The sequence below is a fragment of the Schistocerca americana genome, chromosome X, assembly GCF_021461395.2.
Source record: "Schistocerca americana isolate TAMUIC-IGC-003095 chromosome X, iqSchAmer2.1, whole genome shotgun sequence".
Lineage (NCBI taxonomy): Eukaryota > Metazoa > Arthropoda > Insecta > Orthoptera > Acrididae > Schistocerca > Schistocerca americana.
The window spans coordinates 165,497,702-165,523,122 of record NC_060130.1 but is presented as its reverse complement, the minus strand read 5'-3'; the positions used below and the strand labels follow the sequence as shown (position 1 = coordinate 165,523,122).

At 44.7% G+C, this 25,421-nt stretch overlaps 1 protein-coding gene across 1 annotated transcript; it reads left to right on the top strand.

Moving 5' to 3' along the window:
* Positions 1 to 4,130: 4,130 nt before the first annotated feature.
* Positions 4,131 to 5,228, top strand: LOC124555886 (mRNA decay activator protein ZFP36L3-like). Its single transcript, XM_047129947.1, has one exon. The coding sequence runs from the start codon at positions 4,131 to 4,133 to the stop codon at positions 5,226 to 5,228; it is 1,098 nt and encodes a 365-aa protein (XP_046985903.1).
* The last annotated feature ends 20,193 nt before the right edge of the window (positions 5,229 to 25,421 follow it).

Genomic DNA, 25,421 nt, shown 5'->3' with positions numbered 1-25,421 from the left:
TATATTGATTCTTAGGACTGGATTTCGGCGTTCGATTGACATGGCTTCCTCACCCTCGTCAGTTTAAGCGGAAGTGCTGGCAGCACCCCAATGCCCTCCTCTGCCTGAGCAACACCAACTGGGGTGCAGATTGCTCTACTCCGCTGCAGCTCTACAAAGCCTTTGTTCAAACCCGCCTTGACTATTGGAGTGTAATTTACGGTTCGGCGGCGCCCACAGCGTTGCGTTTACTCGACCCAGCGCACCAATGCAGCATTAGACTAGCGATAGGAGCGTGTAGTAAGAGTCAGGTGAGCGGCGTCCTTGTTGATGCTGGAGTCCCTTCATTGCGGGTTAGACATGCACAGCTGCTGGCCAGTTACGTTGCTCACGTTCGTAGTTCTCCTGCGCTTACGAATTCCCGTCTCCTTTTCCCGCCCACGGTGTTTCATCTCCTGCGTCGGCGGCCCAGGTCAGGGCTTCCAATTGCAGTTCGTGTCCGAGCCCTTCTTTCTGAACTAGTCCTTGCCTTTAGCACCTATACTTGCGGTCCATTCACGTAGAGCTCCATTGTGTACACCTAGGCCGCGGTTTCGCCTGGACCTTTCACATTGGCTGAAGGACTCAGTTAACCATGCGACTCTTTCACTTCCTTTTGATTCTCGACATGTACTGTGGCCATGAATTGGTTTACACCGTGGCTCGATGGCGGATGGTCACGTTGGCTTCGCGTATGTCCGTAGAGGACATTGAACAGCATTGCTTCACTGCAGAGCTGGTAGCTATATCTCGTGCTCTTGAATACATCAGTTCGTGCCCTGGGGAGTCGTTTCTTCTGTGTACTGACTCCTTGAGCAGCCTACAAGCTGTCGACGAGTACTACCCTCAACATCTTTTGGTAGCGAGCATCCAGGACTCCATTTATGCCCTGGAACCGTCCGGTCGTTCATTGGTGATTTTTCTGTACCCCAGGTCACGTCGGACTCCCATGCAGCGAAACTGCCGACAGGATGGCCAAGCAGCCCACGCGGAAACCGCTTATGGAGATTGGCTACTCTGAACCTGAATTGCGTTCTGTCTTATGTTGCAGGGTTTTTCGGCTTTGGGAGACAATGGCGTAACAGTACGCTCTACAAACTGCGTGTCGTTAAGGAGACTATGAATGTGCGGAAGTCTTCAATGCTGGCCTCTCGCAGGGAATCAGTTGTCCATTTCTGGCTCCGCATTGGCCATATGAGGCTAACGCATGGTTACCTCCTCTGTCACGAGGCCCTCCTCGACGTTGCTGTGACTCACAAATGATGGTTCATCTCCTGCTGGACTGCCCACTTTTAGCCGCTCTTCGGCGGACTTTAAACTTTCCCAGCACCCTGCCTTTGTTGTTGGCTGACAATACTTCAACAGTAGCTTTTAGTTTTACATTTTATTCATGAGGGTGGGTTTTATCATTTGCTGTTTTGGCGCATGTCCTTTGTCCCTCTGTGCCCTCCACCCTAGTGTTTTAAGGGTGGTTTTAATGTGTTTCGGGGTGGCTGGCTTCTTATTTTTGTTCTCGTGGTGTGCCAACCACTGTAATGTTTTTTACTCTTCTTTCTTGCGTCTGTTTTCTTGTGGTCTTTTGTGCCTTTCAGTGTTCGTTAACTTCCCCTCGTTCTTGTGGTTTTTCCTTTCTTTCCGTTTTGTGTTGTACATTTCGTTTTTTATTCTCCCCCTTGTGATACCGTTTTATTCGGAACAAGGGACCGTTGACCAACCAGTTTGGTCCCTTTCCCTCTCTGTCAAACGAACCAACCATCCTTCCTGCACTTCATCCTTCAATGGAACGGTAACAAACAATAACAGGTAGTCAGAAGTACCATTTGCCTCAAACTTTAGTGGTTTGTGTAGTATGAAAGATGTCCATTTGCTGTGTAACAGAATAATTGCCTGGCTCTTTTTCGTTTTTTATGTTACCAGTCAGCCAGTTATGATAGCAGAAAGTTCCTTTTAAAATGGGACTGCCTTAAGAAAACTAAATTTTTTCTTTTCGACAAAAACGAGGACAGAAGAGCTGGAATCTCAAGAAGCTAATTTCTTCTATCCAACTAATTACTTCTGGAGGAAATACTGTATGTTAACATGGAGTACTTGTGCTTCAGTGTTAGTGGTATCACATACCTATATTTCGTTCATTGTTTTGATATACTTAAACCTCGAATGATGTATGGTAATTATTAAGAAACCAAAGTTTTTCAGTGGAAGATTAACTCTTCCAATATACGAGGGCATGCTGAAACGTAATGACACAGAATTTTCTATTCTCAATATCGCACGAAGTATTAAAAGATACGCATATTATTCAGCCTATATTCCCGTTTCGCTGAAGCGAGCTACAGCCATCTGCCGGGAGAGGTCTCTGAATAACAGTGTGTAAAACGACACTGTGTAACGTAATTCAGTGCTTGAGAAACAGCGTGCTGTAATTGTTCCTGACCGCAGAAAACGTGCCTCCAATTCAAATCCATCAAAGAACAGCAGTATACTGTGGTCATCGTATTGAAATTAGTAATGAGGGACATTGGGATATTCATGCTCATAATGAAGGGGCCCCATTTCACTCCAACTGTACACGCCCCACACCGTTAGAGCCTCTACCACCTTGAGAAGTCCCCTGCTGACATGGATGGTCCATGGATTCATGAGGTTGTCTCCACACCCGTACACGTCCATCTGGTCGATACAATCTGAAATGACACTCGTCCGACCTCGCATCATGTTTCCAGTCAACGGTCCAATGTCGGTGTCGACAGGCCCAAGCAAAGTGTAGACCTTTGTATTGTGTAGTCAAGGGTACACGAGTGGGCCTTCGGATCTGAAAGCCCATATCAATGTTTCGTTGAATGGTTCAATGACACTTGTTGGTGGCCCAGAAATTTGCAGGAGGGTTGCACTTCTGTCACGTTGATAGATTGTCTTTAGGCCGCGAGGAGGTGATTTTAACTAGGTTGCGTATTGGGTGGTGCCTTCTTAGCCATCGCCATTTCAGCTGCGCTCACCCACCACTTCGTGCACATTGCGCCCAACTTTTAACTGTCCGCCATTTCCTGATGGAATGCTTGTTTTTTAAAAAAGTTTACGTTCCCGTCAGGGTTTGCCGTCAGTTACTGGCCGTGTTAGCGGATGACGCGCGGGCTGTCAACCGCGTTTCACTTCTGATCCGTCATAGCAATATTGCGAAGGCCATTTAATTTTTAGTTCTGGACCTCTGCTTCTCTATGGCGTAATATATAGACTTTCCTCAGTCCCCGTTTTTAGCTATATTTTTTATTGGGATTGACGTATAGTCGCTTTTAATTCCCCTTTGCCTTCCCCGTTCCACTGTTTTGACACAGGCACGGATGACACTAGTTTTTGCACCCTAAAAAACCTCAAATGATGCTCGTCAGTCTCGTTGATCCTATTCTTGCAGGATCTGTTTCCCGCTGCAGCGATGTCGCATACCTTTCACCGGACTCCGGATATTCACGGTACACAAGTGAAATCGTCGTACAGAATAATAACCACTTCATCGCTATCTCGGAGATGCTGTGTCCCATCGTTAGTGCGTCAGCTGTATACGTTCAGACGGACTTAAATCTTGATAACCTGCAATTGTAGCAGCAGTAACCGATCTCGCAATTGTGAGAGATACTTGTCTTATATAGGCGTTGCCGACTGTAGCGTCGTATGTCTGTTTATATATATCTCTGTATTTGAATATGCATGTTTCTGTGGTGCTTCAGTGTAGCTGACAGCTGTATTGCTGGGTGTTGTCTCTTGCAACAAACCTTGACATGAGGGGTGGCCCTTCACATATACCAAAATAGCTGACGTTTTGTGTTCTACAAACTTTCAGATATTTTAATGATACACCATTATAACATGCTTTGTAAGGAAAGAACTCGATCAGTAAATATAATGCTGACATTCATACCCAGCAAAGTCGCTCATAACAAAGGCATTGAGCACCTTATAATTATGATTTTTCTTATACAAACAATTGCCCAGTGTTGTTAAAATAAATCTAGGGTACTCACCATAGCAGCGTGTTACTTCTATTTTATGTGACAATGAAGTAATGGTAACACATTCTTTCTAAATCCACAGCATTACGAGGCATCTGAAACTACAGGATGTCGAATATCCAGCCTGCAGCCTCTAGTAATCTGTTACCTGAGGAGATAGAACCAGACTTCCTATGCCCACTGTGTGATTATGACACAGAATGGTATTGCCAGTGTGACTCCACGAAGGGTGCTGCGCTGTCGCCGCAGCGCGACTCCACGAAGGGTGCTGCGCTGTCGCCGCAGCGCGACTCCACGAAGGGTGCTGCGCTGTCGCCGCAGCGCGACTCCACGAAGGGTGCTGCGCTGTCGCCGCAGCGCGACTCCACGAAGGGTGCTGCGCTGTCGCCGCAGCGCGACTCCACGAAGGGTGCTGCGCTGTCGCCGCAGCGCGACTCCACGAAGGGTGCTGCGCTGTCGCCGCAGCGCGACTCCACGAAGGGTGCTGCGCTGTCGCCGCAGCGCGACTCCACGAAGGGTGCTGCGCTGTCGCCGCAGCGCGACTCCACGAAGGGTGCTGCGCTGTCGCCGCAGCGCGACTCCACGAAGGGTGCTGCGCTGTCGCCGCAGCGCGACTCCACGAAGGGTGCTGCGCTGTCGCCGCAGCGCGACTCCACGAAGGGTGCTGCGCTGTCGCCGCAGCGCGACTCCACGAAGGGTGCTGCGCTGTCGCCGCAGCGCGACTCCACGAAGGGTGCTGCGCTGTCGCCGCAGCGCGACTCCACGAAGGGTGCTGCGCTGTCGCCGCAGCGCGACTCCACGAAGGGTGCTGCGCTGTCGCCGCAGCGCGACTCCACGAAGGGTGCTGCGCTGTCGCCGCAGCGCGACTCCACGAAGGGTGCTGCGCTGTCGCCGCAGCGCGACTCCACGAAGGGTGCTGCGCTGTCGCCGCAGCGCGACTCCACGAAGGGTGCTGCGCTGTCGCCGCAGCGCAGTCCAACGAAATATCAGAGTAGCTTCAAACCAGCATCACATACATTGCATTTACAGGTTCCAAATCCGAGCCCACAGCGTCCATTGATAACAATAGAGAACGATTTGCTGGCTGCAGAATACCAAGAGATGTCAATCCAACAGTGCCCATCTCTGCTCTCACCTATCTGTCCGACCACGCCGAACACGCCTATTTCGCCAATTGCACTGATTCCGCCTCGTCGATGGCTGTAACTTCTGCAGCACCTGCAGTTTTCTGGTGGTAATAAATTTTAAATGTTCAGTAATTGTCTTGACTTTTAAGGTGTCACTAAATGATGGTTGACATGTATTACCACTGTTTGCTACTCAAGAGTGCAGCATGAAACCTTCTCGGCCCAGCAGATGGGACTCACAAGAATGATTCTCTTGTAGTTATTGCATTGTGAACTCACTTCTAGGTCCACGTGTATCGCAATGGGGTATCAGCTGGCTGCCAGATCTGTACATACCCGAGTTTTTGCTGTTTTCCACAGCAAAAATTTGGGTTCTGTGCAGATTTTTTCCAATGGAGAAGTTGCAGTAGCTAAAGTTGGCTCTTATGCAGCCATTAAAGTTCCACAATTACAGTGTGATAAGTGACAACGTTGTACCTGAAGGTGGCTTCCATTAGAAATGTAAACTTGAAGTAGGAAGTGGCTTACTGCTTGGTCGAGGTAGTTTCACTTCGTTATTCTAGCTAATTGGTCTAGGTAAATTTCGTAGTTACGAACGCACAACCTCTGCCACCGTGTGGGCTCGTGCGTTTTTCAGGCTGTCAAATGAAGCTTATATTATATGTGATTATCATGAGATTTGAATAGCTTTGGTTTATAATTGCTACTCTGACAGCACCATCGCCAACTGATCTGATAACCTTCCTCCAGCTTTGGCCAGTTACTTGGTTCTAGTTTTCAAAATGGTCTGCATAGACGGGCCAGTATGAGCAGTACAATGGTGGTAATCACTCGCCTGATAACATAAACGAATATCTAAATCCACGACGCTCGACTCAATCCCAAACTTGTTATGGTAATATTCACTGTTGTCTCGTTCGGAGATCAGTGTCCTCTTTCAGTTGGGAGGGCTTGAGAGCAATATTTTGAGATGAGGTACGTATAAATTGCCTGGACATACTGGAACACTAGAAAAGCACACATACGAAGTGGCTAACATGCTCCGCAGTCCCTAGAACTGAGCTTTCTTCCTGGTAAAATATTCGTTAAAAGGGTTCGTAAGCCTTCACTAGTAAAATATGCTGACGAAGGAAGTGAGTGATAGATAAGGCGCTATTGTCTGACAAAAATTCACTAACGTAACTTGATCCACTAGCTATCTCATGTCACACGAAGAGCAAGTTCCTTTACTGTCATAATTAATTTCAAGTATTCACGCCTGCTCTGGGAGTAATGTCAATAGCGTTTCATAAGCTGCATACGTTGGTTCAGCTCTGCTGAAAAGTTATCACGTAAGACATAAAACTGTGCTGGCCGGATTCGAAATTACGAGAATCCATTGTCCCAAAACAATGCTCGTAAGTACTCCGCACGACGTCTTTGATTTCGAGGTGTTCGGAGTAACTACAGGAAAATGTAACAAGGAACGGTATAATCTCCTCTCGAGATACCCACCAGGATCGCGAGGTTGGTAGGAATTCACATAGCATTAAGGTGTACCACGAAGAGAAGCTGAGTGTCTTAACAGAATAGAAGCAAAACTGAGTCACGATACATAAGTAAATTCTCCAATTGTAATGGAAAAGACGAACGACTGTACAAATAGTGGAAGGAGATGAAATTTTAACTTAGTCAGGATATGCATGATAGCGTGTTAAGTAAATAGTGGTCGTGATAGTGCGACTGAAGAATGAAATTCTTGATAGCAAGGACGCCCATACCGGAGGCAAAGGGGGCTACGAGCCCGACTAGCTCTCAGGAATAGGGAAAAATATTGTATAGAAGCGTTTTCTTCCAAGAAAATGATTTAAGAATTTACCAACGCACATTATTAGTAGGGTCTTAATTACTGAAAATATTTCACCCACTTGGTTTGCCCTCACCACAAGCAAACTATTGTATGAGCATTCTTGCTTACTAGCATCGAATTCAGATTGTTGTTGTTGTTGTGGTCTTCAGTCCTGAGACTGGTTTGATGCAGCTCTCCATGCTACTCTATCCTGTGCAAGCTTTTTCATCTCCCAGTACCTACTGCAACCTACATCCTTCTGAATCTGTTTAGTGTATTCATCTCTTGGTCTCCCTCTACGATTTTTACCCTCCACGCTGCCCTCCAATACTAAATTGGTGATCCCTTGATGCCTCAGAACATGTCCTACCAACCTATCCCTTCTTCTGGTCAAGTTGTGCCACAAACTTCTCTTCTCCCCAATCCTATTCAATACTTCATTAGTTATGTGATCTACCCATCTAATCTTCAGCATTCTTCTGTAGCACCACATTTCGAAAGCTTCTATTCTCTTCTTGTCCAAACTATTTATCGTCCATGTTTCACTTCCATACATGGCTACACTCCATACGAATACTTTCAGAAATGACTTCCTGACACTTAAATCAATACTGGATGTTAACAAATTTCTCTTCTTCAGAAACGCTTTCCTTGCCATTGCCAGCCTACATTTTATATCCTCTCTACTTCGACCATCATCAGTTATTTTGCTCCCCAAATAGCAAAACTCCTTTACTACTTTAAGTGTCTCATTTCCTAATCTAATTCCCTCAGCATCACCCGACTTAATTAGACTACATTCCATTATCCTTGTTTTGCTTTTGTTGATGTTCATCTTATATCCTCCCTTCAAGACACTGTCCATTCCATTCAACTGCTCTTCCAAGTCCTTTGCTGTCTCTGACAGAATTACAATGTCATCGGCGAACCTCAAAGTTTTTATTTCTTCTCCATGAATTTTAATACCTACTCCGAATTTTTCTTTTGTTTCCTTTACTGCTTGCTCAATATACAGATTGAACAACATCGGGGAGAGGCTACAACCCTGTCTTACTCCCTTCCCAACCACTGCTTCCCTTTCATGTCCCTCGACTCTTATAACTGCCATCTGGTTTCTGTACAAATTGTAAATAGCCTTTCGCTCCCTGTATTTTACCCCTGCCACCTTTAGAATTTGAAAGAGAGTATTCCAGTCAACATTGTCAAAAGCTTTCTCTAAGTCTACAAATCCTAGAAACGTAGGTTTGCCTTTCCTTAATCTTTCTTCTAAGATAAGTCGTAAGGTCAGTATTGCCTCACGTGTTCCAGTGTTTCTACGGAATCCAAACTGATCTTCCCCGAGGTTGGCTTCTACTAGTTTTTCCATTCGTCTGTAAAGAATTCGTGTTAGTATTTTGCAGCTGTGACTTATTAAGCTGATAGTTCGGTAATTTTCACATCTGTCAACACCTGCTTTCTTTGGGATTGGAATTATTATATTCATCTTGAAGTCTGAGGGTATTTCGCCTGTTTCATACATCTTGCTCACAAGATGGTAGAGTTTTGTCAGGACTGGCTCTCCCACGGCCGTCAGAAGTTCCAATGGAATATTGTCTACTCCGGGGGCCTTGTTTCGACTCAGGTCTTTCAGTGCTCTGTCAAACTCTTCACGCAATATCGTATCTCCCATTTCATCTTCATCTACATCCTCTTCCATTTCTATAATATTGTCCTCAAGTACATCGCCCTTGTATAGACCCTCTATATACTCCTTCCACCTTTCTGATTTCCCTTCTTTGCTTAGAACTGGGTTTCCATCTGAGCTCTTGATATTCATACAAGTCGTTCTCTTATCTCCAAAGGTCTCTTTAATTTTCCTGTAGGCGGTATCTATCTTACCCCTAGTGAGATAGGCCTCTACATCCTTACATTTGTCCTCTAGCCATCCCTGCTTAGCCATTTTGCACTTCCTGTCGATCTCATTTTTGAGACGTTTGTATTCCTTTTTGCCTGTTTCACTTACTGCATTTTTATATTTTCTCCTTTCATCAATTAAATTCAATATTTCTTCTGTTACCCAAGGATTTCTACTAGCCCTCGTCTTTTTACCTACTTGATCGTCTGCTGCCTTCACTACTTCATCCCTCAAAGCTACCCATTCTTCTTCTACTGTATTTCTTTCCCCCATTCCTGTCAATTGCTCCCTTATGCTCTCCCTGAATCTCTGTACAAGCTCTGGTTCTTTTAGTTTATCCAGGTCCCATCTCCTTAAATTCCCACCTTTTTGCAGTTTCTTCAGTTTTAATCTACAGGTCATAACCAATAGATTGTGGTCAGAGTCCACATCTGCCCCTGGAAATGTCTTACAATTTAAAACCTGGTTCCTAAATCTCTGTCTTACCATTATATAATCTATCTGATACCTTTTAGTATCTCCAGGGTTCTTCCAGGTATACAACCTTCTTTCATGATTCTTAAACCAAGTGTTAGTTATGATTATGTTGTGCTCTGTGCAAAATTCTACCAGGCGGCTTCCTCTTTCATTTCTGTCCCCCAATCCATATTCACCTACTATGTTTCCTTCTCTCCCTTTTCCTACACTCGAATTCCAGTCACCCATGACTATTAAATTTTCGTCTCCCTTCACAATCTGGATAATTTCTTTTATTTCATCATACATTTCTTCAATTTCTTCGTCATCTGCAGAGCTAGTTGGCATATAAACTTGAACTACTGTAGTAGGTGTGGGCTTCGTATCTATCTTGGCCACAATAATGCGTTCACTATGGTGTTTGTAGTAGCTTACCCGCATTCCTATTTTCCTATTCATTATTAAACCTACTCCTGCATTACCCCTATTTGATTTTGTGTTTATAACCCTGTAGTCACCTGACCAGAAGTCTTGTTCCTCCTGCCACCGAACTTCACTAATTCCCACTATATCTAACTTCAACCTATCCATTTCCCTTTTTAAATTTTCTAACCTACCTGCCCGATTAAGGGATCTGACATTCCACGCTCCGATCCGTAGAACGCCAGTTTTCTTTCTCCTGATAACGACATCCTCTTGAGTAGTCCCCGCCCGGAGATCCGAATGGGGGACTATTTTACCTCCGGAATATTTTACCCAAGAGGACGCCATCATCATGTAATCATACAGTAAAGCTGCATGCCCTCGGGAAAAATTACGGCTGTAGTTTCCCCTTGCTTTCAGCCGTTCGCAGTACCAGCACAGCAAGGCCGTTTTGGTTATTGTTACAAGGCCAGATCAGTCAATCATCCAGACTGTTGCCCTTGCAACTACTGAAAAGGCTGCTGCCCCTCTTCAGGAACCACACGTTTGTCTGGCCTCTCAACAGATACCCCTCCGTTGTGGTTGCACCTACGGTACGGCTATCTGTATCGCTGAGGCACGCAAGCCTCCCCACCAACGGCAAGGTCCATGGTTCATGGGGGGAGGGAATTTAGATTACACACACAAAAGTAAAAGGAAACCTGTCGTAACTCTGACCTTCAGACCTCGAAATCAGTGGTGAGGCGGCGGTGGATGTGAGCGGCTTTTCCTTGATGCCTTGCAATGTCAGAAGACTGGGAGAATGGATGGGAGAGGGTAGTGATCATGTCGAATCTCATTTCAGACGAATCTGTGTTAATCTGTTCATAGAGCCAAATACAGGTCGAATTGAATATTTCTTTCAATGATATTTTGGGTAGTGGAAAAAGCACTGTTACTTAACCATGTTGCATCCTGTTCAATTCGTGGTGACTTCAGAGAAGATACATTCTTTGGGGATGAATTTGGGGTGGCAAGAAACCTTTCGCTTCTGCAAACTCCTGGCAGGAATGTGAGGTAACTTTCAGAAAATGCTGTTTCTTGGCCCAGACTCATTCGATATCCTGCATTTTCGATATTCACACGCTCATACACTTCAGATTCGTATGGTGAGTGGCAGAATGTGAACTGTACCGGCACCGTCGGTGACGTGTGTACCAGAGACTAATACTGCTAGAAAAATTGCTGTTTCAGCGTGTATTGTCGCACTACTGTAAGAAAATGACAGCTATTAAAGGGTGATATAGAGTGCTGTCACATGGATTAACATACAACGTGGGAACTTCCCCTCCTACGTGGCCACATACGGAGCCACAGAGAGATTACACCCTAGTATCTGACATCAGATGTTCTGCTTGGAGAGTTAATGTATGTTACGTTGGTGAAGGGGTATCGAACAAGGATGGTGTAGGAAATATTCAAATTGTGCATCCTGTCATAAAAGTTCAGCGATTTTAGCAAACCACGGTTTATAGCACTAAAATGTAATGCTACATGGGTTGGACAAAAAATGCGGAAACACCGTGACGAATGTATACTTGAACATAAATGCCAATGCTAGCCAAGTCTGCCATTGTGCTGTTGTATTTGACCAGGAGCGGCAGTGTTCTGTGCAGTTGAGTAAAATATGCTGGAGGTAAGTGGATCCGAACGGGAGTGAATTGCTGATGCTCGTATTGTGAATTCTTCCGTAACAAAGGTAGCCCAAACATTTAGTGTTAAGAAGCACAATATCGAAGACGCATTCCACATACAGGGGAAACGGGAAAAAACATCATCCGCTAAGTCACCACGTGGACGAAGGTGTGTTGAGTGATCGTTAAGGGACGGTCATTGAAAAGCATGTGACTAAAAATACGGGGACGACACCTGGAAAATACACTGCAGAACTTAATGTCGGACTCGCGAATCCCGTCAGCATCAAAACAAGGGAGCTCCATTAGCTGTGAACTGCAGTGTGAAATGGAATTAAAAATCCATACGTCAATGATATAAATGTCCGTGACAGGAAAACGTGCTGCAGGGAGCAAATGGAAGAACATTCGATCGTGTGAGAGTTGTTTCACGCTGTTCCCAACTTCTAGCAGAGTTTGTCTCAAGAGTGAGAAGTGACGGTTTTAGTGATGATAAAGGGGGCTGTATTGTTGTGGTCCATGAGCCCCATGACGATTTTTGCTGATCAGGTCCATCTCATGATACAATGTTTACCAATGGTGATGCTGTCTTCCAAGACGACACTCCCCTCTTGCGATGTCGAGAGCTATAATAGTCCCGCGGCCCTTCGTTGCCAACGCAAAGATATTTGCTCACGGTTTTACCTATGTATTTCTACTATTCTTTGGACTTTTGAAAATTTTCACTGTTTCTGCTTTTATGAATGCTTTCCCCCACACATTTTTTGTCTTTTAAATTTTGGTCCCTGTTGTAGGTTTCGCCTCCGCTTTAAAGATTTGAGGTGCCGGCCGTTTGGGGGACGCCTTACTGGGGTGCATTAAAACTCTCCATTTACACCTACCAAGAAAGTGGATCTACCTTTGCACCTGAAATCCATCGCGGTAGTCAGTCCGTTGTGATGTGGTTTTCATGCACCTTCTCGGTGGTAGCCCTGAAAACGCAGCCAGTTTCTCGTTGGAAACACTGATCAGGCTGGGGATATAGCAGCAATAGAAAATATTGGAAATGGATCTTCCCTGATGAAAAAGCCTCGTAAGTCAATCACGGGCACTTTGTCAAGATAGACCAGTCACCATTCCTCCCCATAAGAAGCTCAATAAACTTAAGGACCCGAAGCTAGAAACTGATGAGCTGCATACTAACCTAACCTAACCTGACATGTTGTGGAGTCCATTTTGTTCACTGCACCCAGAAAGGACACAAGGATAACACAATTGGAGACTGGATGTTTTATACTAGCTTTCGACGGCAACAATTTGCCTGAGAAGGTTGTCATGTTTTATAGGTGTGATGTCAGGCCTTATTTTCCTCATCTGATGAGATACTCTAAGTGCTAAACGTTCTGACACATCTCCTCCCCCTGCTCTAATGAAGCTGCCAGGCATATGGACGGGCAGCCCTTACGACCAACCCTCTAAATGTGTGCACTGTCCAGAACTCCACCCTCCTCGTTCACTGCAATGCTCAGAGCTAGAGGGGGGCGAAAATTACAGGCAATAAAACGCTTGACTGCCTGTCTTACCAAGGTGCAAGGAAAAATTTTGAAAGACGTCATCCAACTAATATCGTCTCTAATTTTGCGACTTCCTCCACAGTCCACACCCCACACAATGACGATGTCTCACACCACCTCCGAGCCCGGGTCGTATTCCAGGGCCTGCCCCAAAGTTTGGCGAGGGAATTTCAGCTCCCTCGCTCCCTACAGCTATAGCACTGGTGGTTCCAACACGGGTAGTGCGGCCAGAGATGCCTAGGCATCCTCTGGCGTCAGGAATGGTGACACCTTAAGGTTCACCGAGCGAGGTGGTGCAGTGGTTACACACTGGACTCGCATTAGGGAGGACGACGGTTCAATCTCGCGTCCGGCCATCCTGATTTAGGTTTTCCGTGATTTCCCTAAATCGCTCCAGGCAAATGCCTGGATGGTTCCTTTCAAAGGGCACGGCCGACATCCTTCCCCGTCCTTCCCTAATCCGATGAGACCGATGACCTCGCTGTCTGGTCTCCTTCCCTAAAACAACCAACCAACCTTAAGGTTCTTCTCCTCTCAAGACAAGGACCAGCAGCCAGAAGCTGTGGGCTTAAGTACAGTCCTCTTCGCTCCTGGAAGATAAACTCGGGAAATCTTCTCAGAAATCAAAGTCTCTGAAGGATATGTAATAAGGTAAATTAATTTGTGAGGCTTCAGATGTTCAACTCCTCAGCCCTGCAGCAATCCAGCCTATGCACATGGACGACGGATCAGGCAATCAGTTGGACCACACCCATTTTTTCCACTCGCCACTTTCTCAGACCTCACACCAACGCTCCTTCAATGGAATTATAACAGCTACCGTCACTATTTGACTTAACTCAATTATTTAATGGCTACTTACTCTAATAGGCATAGTGCTTAAAGAAACGTGGTTTATGGCAACACCCCGCCCTGCTCTGAAAAAACTAAAAAGCATACTGCACCAATCATGTCAATGTTGAGAGTCTAGTGACGGGCGGTGACACTGTCAGAGGCAGAGTACTGGATCACCTCCTTCCAGAATTGGACGTCTGCCTACTCAACACTGGAGCTGTCAGCAGCTCGTGGTCTGACTAGCATTGCTGCCACTAAATCACAGGGTCCCGGGTTCGATTATCTGCCAGGCTGAGGTTTGCTCTGCCTGGGGACTGGGTGTGTTGTCCTCATCATTTTATCATTCGCGACAGTGGCTATACTGGATTGAGTTACACATTGGTCTGTGTAAAATTTGGGACTTTGTACAGGTGCTGATGACCATGCAGTTGAGTGCCCCACAAACCAAACATTAACACTGGAGGTGCAGCCCACTTCAGTGTGGCCCATAGAACGTTTCCCACTATTGACCTCGCAGTTGACAGCCCGAGTATCTTACTCTGATTCAGTGGCGTGTGCATGACAATCTTCGTGAGAGCGACCATTACCCTATCGTTCTCTCCCTCTCCACTCACATTTGGAACACGCTCCATGTTGGTAGCTTCATAACTCTGACTGGCAGTCCTCCTCCTCCTCCTCCTCCTTCTCCTCTATATCCACCTTTGCAGCCAGTTGTGTGATGGACATCGACAAATTGGTACAAGACGTTACTGATTTTATTACTCATGCTACAGCAGGCACGATATCATACTTCTCCAACTCATCCCGACGACCGCCAGTGCCACGGTGGTCTGAAGATAGCAACAGTTATCAGGAAACACTGCTGGGTGCTCCAACGGCGTAAGCAACATGCCTCCATGGATAACTTAATAGCATTCAAGGGACTCCGGACGAAAGCACGGTTTTTATTTTAATAAAGAAAAGGAAGCAGGAGAGTTAGTTGAAAATGTGTGTCAACTATGTGATCCCACACCCCATCGGCCCATATACGGACTAAACTCCGCAGCATTTGCGGCCATCTACCACCCATGGCGGTACCTGCAAGGTTTATTACTGGTAGCATCTGCAATGATGCCAAGGTTCTTTACGAATATCATGTGGCACAGTTAGCTGAAGGGTCGACTTGAAGTAATTACCATCCTCAATTCCTGACCCAACACCTTTTTCAGCGGCGTCTACTTTCTTTCCATAAATGGCTCTTTATCATCCAATGTCCACTTTAGTGAATGGGAGCTTCGCAGTGCTTTGGCAGTGTGTAGAGATAAATCCCCTGGACCTGACTAAGTCCACAACCAAATGCTCAAACACCTTCGAGCCCCCTTTTTAATAGCATTTCGCAGGGAGGAGTACCGCCCTCTCAATGGTGGGAAGGTATTATTCCAGTCCTGAGACTAGGAGAGGACCCACATATTTTAACTACCGGCCAGTCTGAAATATTTGCGCGAATGGTCAACCGCCATCTTCGTTGGTGCTGTGAAGTCTGGGGGTGTATATCACCATTCCAAAGAGGCTTCTGGGCTTTCCAGTACACCACAGATCACATGATTCGATTTGAAGCTGCAGTTCATTATGCTTTAGTCAGTCGCCAACCTCTGATGGCTCTGCTCTTTCACGTACAGAAGGCATATGATACCATCACATTCTTTCTATACTGCATGAGTTTTGTTTCCGGACCAGTTCACCCATTCTTATGCAGAATTTCCTATCTCTCAAACTTTCTCAGGTTCAGGCAGGTTAGACTGTCAGCAATCAATATGAAGAGGAAACTGGCGTCAATCAGGGATCGGTTCTGAGTGTGACGGTTCGCCATCCCCATCAGTGGTGAGCCCTAGTGTGTGTATCAATGTACATGGGTGATCTTTGCCTGTACTATGCTTGTGCATCACTGTGAACCACTCAGTGCCATTGTCAGGGGGCTCTGGACAGTCCATGACGGGACACTGACCCGCACCTATGAATTTTCTCCTGCAAAATCAAGAGTTAAGTGATTTTGTCGACTCTGTACTGCACCTGCACCTGGAAGTTTATCTTGGTGACCTGTTACTTGAAGTCGTTGAAACTTTTCAATTCTTATGTCTCTTGTTAACCTCACTTGCCTGCTGCATGTCCGGCAGCTCAAGCCAACTTACATTAAGAAGCTGACAAGCTGAATGGTCTCCATTTTCCTAGTCACTCCTCGTGGGCTGCGGACACCAAAGCTCTTATGAGATTTTACAAAGTGCTGATTTTATCCCACTTTTGTACTCCACGGATGTGTTGCCTATGGGTCGGCGGCACTGTCTACTGAGCTTGCTAAACCCTGTTTACCACACTGGCATGTGACTGGCAATCGAGCCTTCTGTATGGGCCCTGTTGACAGCCTCCTGGCGGAAGCCAGTGTCCCACTGCCGCAGGTTAGACAGCAGCTTCTGTCAAGTTATGCAGTCACACAGTCAGATGCCTACTCACCCATGTTATTCAACTATGTTCCACGACCCCATCTGTTCAGACCAGTTTGTGCATCGCCCAAACCTGGGTAGACCAGCTGGGTTCTGACTCGATATTCTACTGAAGGACCTACAGCAGCCTCCATTAATGTTCCCAGAGCTGCCTCTCGACACCCCTGTGGTCTGTACACTGTCCTTTGATGCGACTGGACCTCTTATGTGGCACCAAGAGGGATGCTGATCCTACCCTTCTCAGAAACCTATTCCTATTGATCCTCCACGATGATTGATTCGATATGCATCTACATACACAGATCGAAAGTAAACGACAGGGTCGGTTACGCTTTTGCACATGCAAAGGGCCACAAGAAGCTCTATCTGCGAAGTGCTTGCAGTGTATACACTGCAGAGTTGATTGCCATATCTCAGGCTTTGCAGTATGTCAAATCCCAGGCTATGACGAACTTCCTGATCTGTAGCAGTTCCATGAGTTCCTAAAAATGTGTAGTAGTGTGCTATCCCAAAAATCTTTTGATCGCCAACATCCAGAATCTACTTAACCACTACAGCTCATTGAAAGAAAATGACCTGCGTCTGGATACTGAGCCACGTAGGAATTACAGGAAATGAACATGCTGACCATATAGCTAAAGACGCGACTACAGGAGATGAGCCTGTTGTCGGAATACTGAAGACTTAGGATTGCAAATTCAACGCAATATTTTGAGGCCCAGGGAATTGGAATGGCAGGATACTAGGACCCAAAACAATTTGAGAGCGAATAAATATAAACTAAGGCTCGGAATAAATCTTTTCCAGGCCTCTCTGAAAGATGCCATTGAGTTGTGCCTACTATGCATTGGCCACACGCAACTCACCCACGGATTCCTTCTGCGTCGGGAGGAGCCTCCTCTGCAGCTGTGGTAGCCTACTGACTACTGTACAGGTTGTTGAGTGCCCCCTGATGGCCGATTTGCGGCACGCTCTCAATTTGCTTACCTCATTTCCTCAGGTACTTGCGGATGACAAGACAGCCACTACCAAAGTCTAAAATTACCTGAAGGAGAGTGGATTCTACACTATCCTATACTACTCCTCCACTTCCAGTGTTACAGGCACTTCTGGGGAGGAGGGGGCGGCCTCCCTCTGGCGGGTACACCCAGTGCGACCGCATGTCACTTTATTTCCCCTTAACTTAGCGTGCTTAGACCCTATTGTGCAAGATGCTGCTTAGGTTCTGTTTTTTCTACTTATCGTGATAGACCGTTGTTCAAAAAATGTGTGTGAAATATTATGGGACTTAACTGCTATGGTCATAAGTCCCTAAACTTACACACAACTTAACCTAACTTGTCCTAAGGACAAAAACACGCACGCGCGCGCGCGCGCGCGCGCCAGAGGGAAGACTCGAACCTCCGCCGGGATCACCCACACAGTCCATGACTGCAGCGCCCCAGACCGCTCGGCTGATACCGCGTGGCTAGACCGTTCTCACCCTTTTACACTGCTTACATGGTAGGAGCAGCCAATTAAATTTTTACTTTTACATTTCTGTGTGTTTCTCTCATAAGGAGGGACTGATGATCCAGTACTTCAGGCCTTTTAAACACACAATCAACATCATCGCTGCTCGGAATTGTACAACTTCGTGTTGTCTGAGTCACTGCATCTACAATATGTTGTAATCGTTGATCTTTAGAGGGGAGGAGACATCAAAATTTTTCTTCAAAAGCTTATGAACAAGAGGGGTGGTTCCCATTACGTGCTTAATATGGATTTTCTCTTTGGCACAGGTGCAAAACCCCTTGAACATTTTCTTCAGATTACTTGTTTCGCATGTACTTCCACAGGTTAAGCTAGTATGAGCTGTCTAGATCGTTCGACACATTGTACACTCCATCCGTGATTCACAGCAAATGTTACTTTTGTGTTTAGCTCTTCCTTAAACCATTTTGTGGTTAACGTTTCCCCTAGGACAATGCCATTTGCCCTCAGGATCGATTTGATCCCAATTTTTTGTGTCGTAAAGTTCATTGCAGCGGTAAGTTTCTTCTTTCCGTCTTTGGCATCTTTGATTTCGTTGTATTTAGTAAATGTTGATTTTTCTGTTAACTGATTTGTGTCGTAGCTGTTGTAGCTAACGTTTGCGAGGACGGCAAATTAGGTAAAAGACGCAGTCTGTTTTCCGCTCAGCTTTGAGTTCGCCAGCGGCTGAAGCTCAACAAGGCCTTAAACTCAGTCAACTCTGGAGATCTACTGACGTAACAATTTCTCCCATTTCCTGTAGCCTTCCATCTAACCTGAACTGAAACGTGGCCCATTTGGACACTACATGTATTAGTACAGTTATTAAAGCAGCAGGAAGGAAACTGACGATGTTAGTGCAAAATACCTCTACTGACTTCACGTCAATTGTAAATAGTATCTGAGTATCCTCAGTTGTCTCACATGTTAGCATAGAGTTGAGTACGCTAGTACTCCCTTACAGTGACTCGGCATCGTCTACTGCCGTAAGTTGACAGTAGGATTCTGAACAATTTTCTGGCAACAAATTTAAGTTAGACAGAAAAATCGGGAAGAATCGGGTGACAGGAAAGTCAACTGACGGCTCCTGAAGACCTCGTGTTCTCGTGCTGGCGAGAATGCAGGTGTTGCGCGAGAAAGACACGGCCGCCTCTCTAAGTAGACAGCAAATAAACACAGTTCAAAAGTTAAATTGTTCGCTGCATAGATAGCAAAATCTACGGATATAACCAGAAATGTCCTGTGCTATTGAAAACTTCAGCCGTATTAGAGTTTAAATGCTAGTTTTTCTCAGACCCATCCGGATAGCCGAGCGCATTAGCACACCGCTTTCGGGATTCGGGGATGGCGCACTCCAGATACATTTCGCTCGGCGTTTTAAAGATTAGGGCTTGTGTACCATCCAGCATGGATGGGGTTTATAGTGTTTCCCTCAACCGACTACTACGAAAAGACATCTAATAATTCATTTTTCAAGAGGGAGGACAGCTGCACTGGAGTTTTCATGTAAGAGCATTTCTCAAAAATTAACATCGTTGGTATCCGTGTACAGCCTATTCCACGATTTGCAAATGTGTAGATACTCTTCCACGTTGGTATCACTAGACCACAGTGTGGTACACAGTAACTATTTATAATGTAGCACAGTGTTGTAGGTGAAGTAGAGGCACAAACTGGCACGACACTTGTCAGTGAAGCCTGGAAACCACCTCAAATACGCTACGAAAGCCACCTAATATACGGCGTAGCAGCACAGCGTGATTTTTGAATATACACCTCCTTATTACATCGCCTGTCATTCTTTACCATTCGAAATTCTTTTTTCTCGCTAAAATAGTTCTGAAATACTAAACGCAACTTCTTGTACTTACAAAAGGTAAAAATGACTTTTGCGTAAATATTACCCTAGAATTCCGTGGATTTTTATACCATAAAATTAACAATTCTTATTTCTCTGGCCTTCTAAGACCGTCTGCTTGTAAGGGTTAAGCTAAAAGCGAACCAAAAATGTATTTCGTTTTTACATAACTTATACAAAAGTTTCTTCTTTCACTACCATCATGAAAAGATTCACATAATGATAAAATAGCCGACGAAGCCAGTGTCGTAAGAGCGCGCGAGGATATTCAAAATCTTGCTTGTCGCGCATGTGCTATAGCTTAGATGGCTGTTGTAGGCATATTTGAAGTGTCCCGGCTTCATAGGAAAGTGTGCTTTATGGCTGTTGGCCTAGGCATCCTCTACACAACTGCGATACGCCAGAAACTCATTTGCTCTGGTCAAGATGACAGCGAAACTTGTGATAAATGAACATAAACTTTTTCAGGTATGCCTGCAGTCGCAATTGCCAATCACTAAAGCGATCATCCACAAATAAGATAATTTTTTACGTGCATTATTTACGTGGTGTTGGTGCAGAATGAAATACGTATTTAAATTTAAATGGCTGTGGCTGAGGGCGACTGGGAGAGACTGTGAGAACAGCCACCCTTAGCAGCCAATATTTTGAAAGAACTACCTGATTTTAATGTCGTAATGTAGTAATATTGTCCTGCTGCGCGCACATTTACGTCACTACTAATCCATTCCTTTTCTGCAGCGCCAGAAAACACCACAGGCCGAGCAGCTGCAGGCGATGCCGCTTCTCCTTCATACAGGGAAATCATCGCACTGTGATGAAACATTCCAACCACTTCCTTTCCAGCCGCGGGGGACAGCTACCAACGCTATGCAATGCGTACCTCGTGAACCAATGTGGAACTACTGTACCAACCTAATCAGAAGATGAAAATATGTTTCAGCTTCGGAAATTTGGATTCTTGTGTGTTGTGCTTCTACTACTGTTGAAACGGCAAGATTTTAGTGGTGAATATTCAGTCTAATATTGAAATTTTATGGTAAAGTTTGTTTTTTTCTATTTTGAGACTAACTAAAATATGTACAACTAAGTAATGTTTTAAAACAGTTCAATGTGATATTTTCATTTAGTATATTTTATAATTTCCTCATATTAATTAAATTAACCTAAAAATGTATTTTATTGCAGGCAATGTATTTTATTATAGTAACACGAAGTTTTTAGAACAATAAAATGCCTCGAATTTTAAGATGTTTAATGTGAATTTATTTTGGTCCACGTTAAAATTTCATTTAACACATACAAGAAAAGAAGCGTTCGTTACTCCATTACGACTGGGTAATAGTGAAAAGCAGGTGTATAGCACTCACTTGTTCTAATTCCTCAACGTCACAGATTAACCCAAAACTTCACGCTATTTCCATTAGTCACCAAACTCTGTTAAGGTGAATATTTCCAGCAATATGTCGGTAATTGTCAGATGGTTTATCCACGACATGACAAGATGAATTAATGAGAATTTGTTGTTAAACTTCCTCCTTACAGCTACGACGAATGTCACAGAAATTTTAGCCACAAATTTCTAAATAAATAATTCATTTATAAAATTCTGAATTAATCGTAAAAATGAATTCTCATTTAAATAGCGTGGGTTTGGAAACGACTGGATTTTACATTAACTATGAAACCACTCGTGTTAAAAATTAGTACTTTAACCCTGCAGAACTGCACACAATCACATCACTTAAATGCACCATGAAGTATGTTATACACGATAATGCTGATGTTCCTATCAGTGAAGTTAGCGTGCTGTCGAAAGGGCCGTTTCCGTGGGTTATGTGACGCCCACTAGCCAGTCTACCCATGACACTTACTTCACTACGACGTGGACCCTTCGTAATGTATAGTGTAAGAGTGCAGAATCTTGTGACCATTGGTAACATTTCAAGAGTTTTCAGGTACCAAAAAGCACAAGGCTCTGTGAAGGCTGTCAGAGTGGAACTTCCAATCGGTGTAGCATACTGAGCCTAAAGAGTACTTTCCTCAGATACATAGAAGTATTGGTATGAAGACAATCATCTGATAGCTTTTTCACACATTTAAATGTGCAACTGCTTAAAATTTTCGATGTGATTAGACTCGGGCTCAGTACAAAACGCCATCCAGGAATACGATACTGCAGCCACTTTGTTTTTCAGAAATATGATGGAATATTGCTTCTGACGTGCATTCATGAGCTTAGGAACAGCGTATCGTACATCTGAACAACATGGCTACTGCAATACTGCCGACTCTAGTCAAGCGACTTTCAATGAAAATTAATGTAAGAGTGCAAGTTGCTGTGGTATGGTTGGCGACATGAGGTGGTTTGGGTCTTTCTCAGAGTCGAGCTCGGATAGCCCATCGCTGCCGGCTTTGTACCTCAGCGTGTTCGGGCAGAGGGCTCGCTGGTCTCTGTAATACAGAAAACGAAAACTGACTGAATTATTCAACGGTCAGCTGGAACGGCTGTCATAAAGTCCATCCCTAAAAACTGCGGAGAAAAGAAAAATGGTAAGGCGACCGCCCGCGACAAGCGGGAAATATGGGCTCGAGTCAACGTCTTGCACAAATGTCATTTCATTGTACAGCTGATGGTTATCCATATTCGGAAACGAGAACATTTCACGCATACCACTGTTAGAATATATTGGTTTCCAGTTGCTGCCCTGTTAAGTGGTTCGGGAAATACACAGAGTGTTTCATAAAGTTCCGATGCTTCTCGCAGTCTTCGCAATAGAATACACAGGTAGTTACGATCTACTCTTTGCACACATGGCGTACAGTTCATCCATGTTATTTGAAGATGGTTACGTCGTTAAGGTAGAAGACACATTTTTCAGGTCTCAATCCTCGAAACACTCCATCAGAGTCTGCAGCGTAGCCAGTGCATTATTAAGTCCAAATAGCATGCTGTGGTACCGGTAATGCCCCAGGTGTGGTAAAGTCGGTCATCAGCCGGTCTTCTGGAATTGCTTCAAGCGAGAGGTAGACACTCATCAAAACTGTGGCTCTGAAGTATCTACGCTGACCCAAATAATCGAATGTTTTCGTAATGTCAGGTATAGGTTAGTCATCAGTGACAGTCAATGCATTGAGGTAGTGGTAATAGCTACGAAAATACATTCTTGATACCATCTGAATATATTTTTGGGCATGACAATACTCACTTCAGGGACTATCACTATGTTCAATAACTCAGTGAACTGCTGGTCGATTGATTGCTCCATCAATGGATGTTAATGCTTTTTGGGACTCAGTATGGCTTCTTATACACCAGATTGTTGCTTCCTGTCGGCATCCATTATTATGTTCTAGGTGGTGTTGAACAAATCTAAGTTTAAGCAATAGGGCTTTCAAGCCTTCCCTATCTTCTGAGTGCGTAATGTCATCTAATACAGAACTACACGTCTTGATGTGCACTAGGCCTTCAGTATAGTCTTCCTCTAAGACACTCAAACCGACAAATTTTAGGCTTTTCGGTAGAGTAACTTCATCCATGCCAAAATTGTCTGACTCACAGGAACCATAAAGTGTCCATCTGTATCCACATTATGCACTGCTCTCCTGTGCACCACGCAATGAGGTATGTCTAATCCCTCACTGTACTCCAATGGTTACACCAAGCACAATAAATTTCCTCGGTAAGTCCATAGTACATTAACCCAGAGCAATTTTCCTGACGTGCTAGTATGTCACCCCACGAATTGATCTTTACTGTACTTACGCGCAATTTAGCTGGCAACACTTTCATGACAGGTGCACCTTTCGAAATTCTCACTGGCAGCTCTCATCCCCAATGGAAATAGTTCCACCAGTCTTGAATGTTGTCCAGAAAATAGTTAGAGAATTGCATGGTACCGCTCACCAACGTGTGCCAAAACTTTCATATATTCCTTAAAACTCTTAGGCCCAATGCTAAACGCGAGCTGTGTCGCTCTCATTGAGTCCACCTCATTGTTACCCATTGCACGTAACCTGTGCTGTGGAGACTAGTTTCTTCCTACCCAAGAGGTCCAGACTGACAATCGACACATGCACACTGTGTCCACCAAGAATTTATATTGCTCATTACTCACTGCGCCAAGCGATGAAGAATCCGTATCTGCACACATACTGGCAGTGTATCGATTTTGGAAATGACCACAATTGTTTACGTCAGGAATACAACTCTTCTGTGAGTACGCTTGTCTCAAGGCCTATACTTCCACAATCCTCTCCCCCCCCCCCCCCCACCCCTACCCTCTCTGCCTTTCCATTGGATGGAGTTTCTAGTGTAGACCCTGCTTTGACCTGGTACATGATTTAGGACCCAGGTTTTCCATTTCACTTCCAGCGGTCTCTACACCTTTAGAAAATACAGGGTCGACATTGTTGGGTTCGACCTGCCACCACTTTTCCAAATTTTTCAGAAATGTGGATCGTGTACAGAAGGTTGTCCAATGTGGTGTCTGTTCCATTTTTCCCCCTCCCACCCTAGCACTCTTCCTCTCCAATAGGGTGGTATGCCGAAAATCCAGCATGGTAGTAGCCCCCCTGAACAGGCAGGGTCGGACTGTTGGTTTCAGAGCTGACACCTCCCCTTGTCAAGGGGTATGGACTCATCATGACTGGCACATGGGGACTCCAAGCAATGGATTACTGGCCAGGAAGTCTTTCGTGTGGCTGGGTGGCACCCATGGGCGTGCCCCTGTTTAGATTGGATGGCACCATAGCAGATGACATGTGTATTTTTTTAAAGAATTTCATCTAGAAATTCTGTGGAGATATTGCCTGCGACTGAGCCTTTGTTTCCATAGACTTCAGATGGAAAGAACTCCACCTGTATCATTTGTCGGACACAAGAAGACACACTCACATTTTTATTCTCCCTGTGAGGCGGTTAAAAGGTTAATATAGTAACTCGAGCATGAAAATAACTTGATATATTTCGTAAGATCTAACTTAGCACACCAGTTACGTAGCCAATCCCTACAGCCTGTTATGGAAAAGCTGTAGAGGACAATAATTAAATACGTTTTACTCGATCATTCATATACTCCTACACAGACCTCACATATTTATTCCAAACGATTCTTAGATACCATGTCAATAAATTTGATGAGACATTGTGTGGGGTAAAGGCCTTCTCTCATTTCAGAAATGTACCTTACATGTAAAGCAACATAGATGCTCTCCTCTATAGCAAACCTTAGTATTTTTCTCTACATAAATGATGCTCTGAGATACAAATACTGATAGTGGCCAGGTCTTTCAATATTTCATCTCCTTCAGCTTTGATTTTATTCACTTTTGTTGATAAATTCCCTTTGAGATATCTGACTGCACTCCTCATCTTCTATTCTTCCGGGAACCCGCTTCAAGCAGAAATACTTAACTGATTTTATTCTGCAAAATACCTAATCATCTTACAACACATCATCAAAATCTGTCCTTTAGCGACTGAAGATCTGTTCACTACACTACCACTTACATGCGTCACCATATGTTGTTTCCCATCCTGTTTCTGGTAACAATGGTGTGAAGTGAAAATCGACCTGTGTATTCTCTCAACCAGCAGAATGAAAATCTCATCAGCAATCAATGGCCTATAAACAGCCATTACAGAGCTATCAATTTCGTGTTGATCGTGACGCCAGAACGGCAGTAGAAAACGAATGTTGCTAATATGACATCCACTGAGGCCTGTTGCACATTTACAATAATGGTCCACGCTCCGCACTCA

What these genes read in the sequence shown, in the direction of transcription:
- LOC124555886 (XM_047129947.1), top strand. Translation starts at nt 4,131, where the DNA reads ATGTCGAATATCCAGCCTGCAGCCTCTAGTAATCTGTTACCTGAGGAG.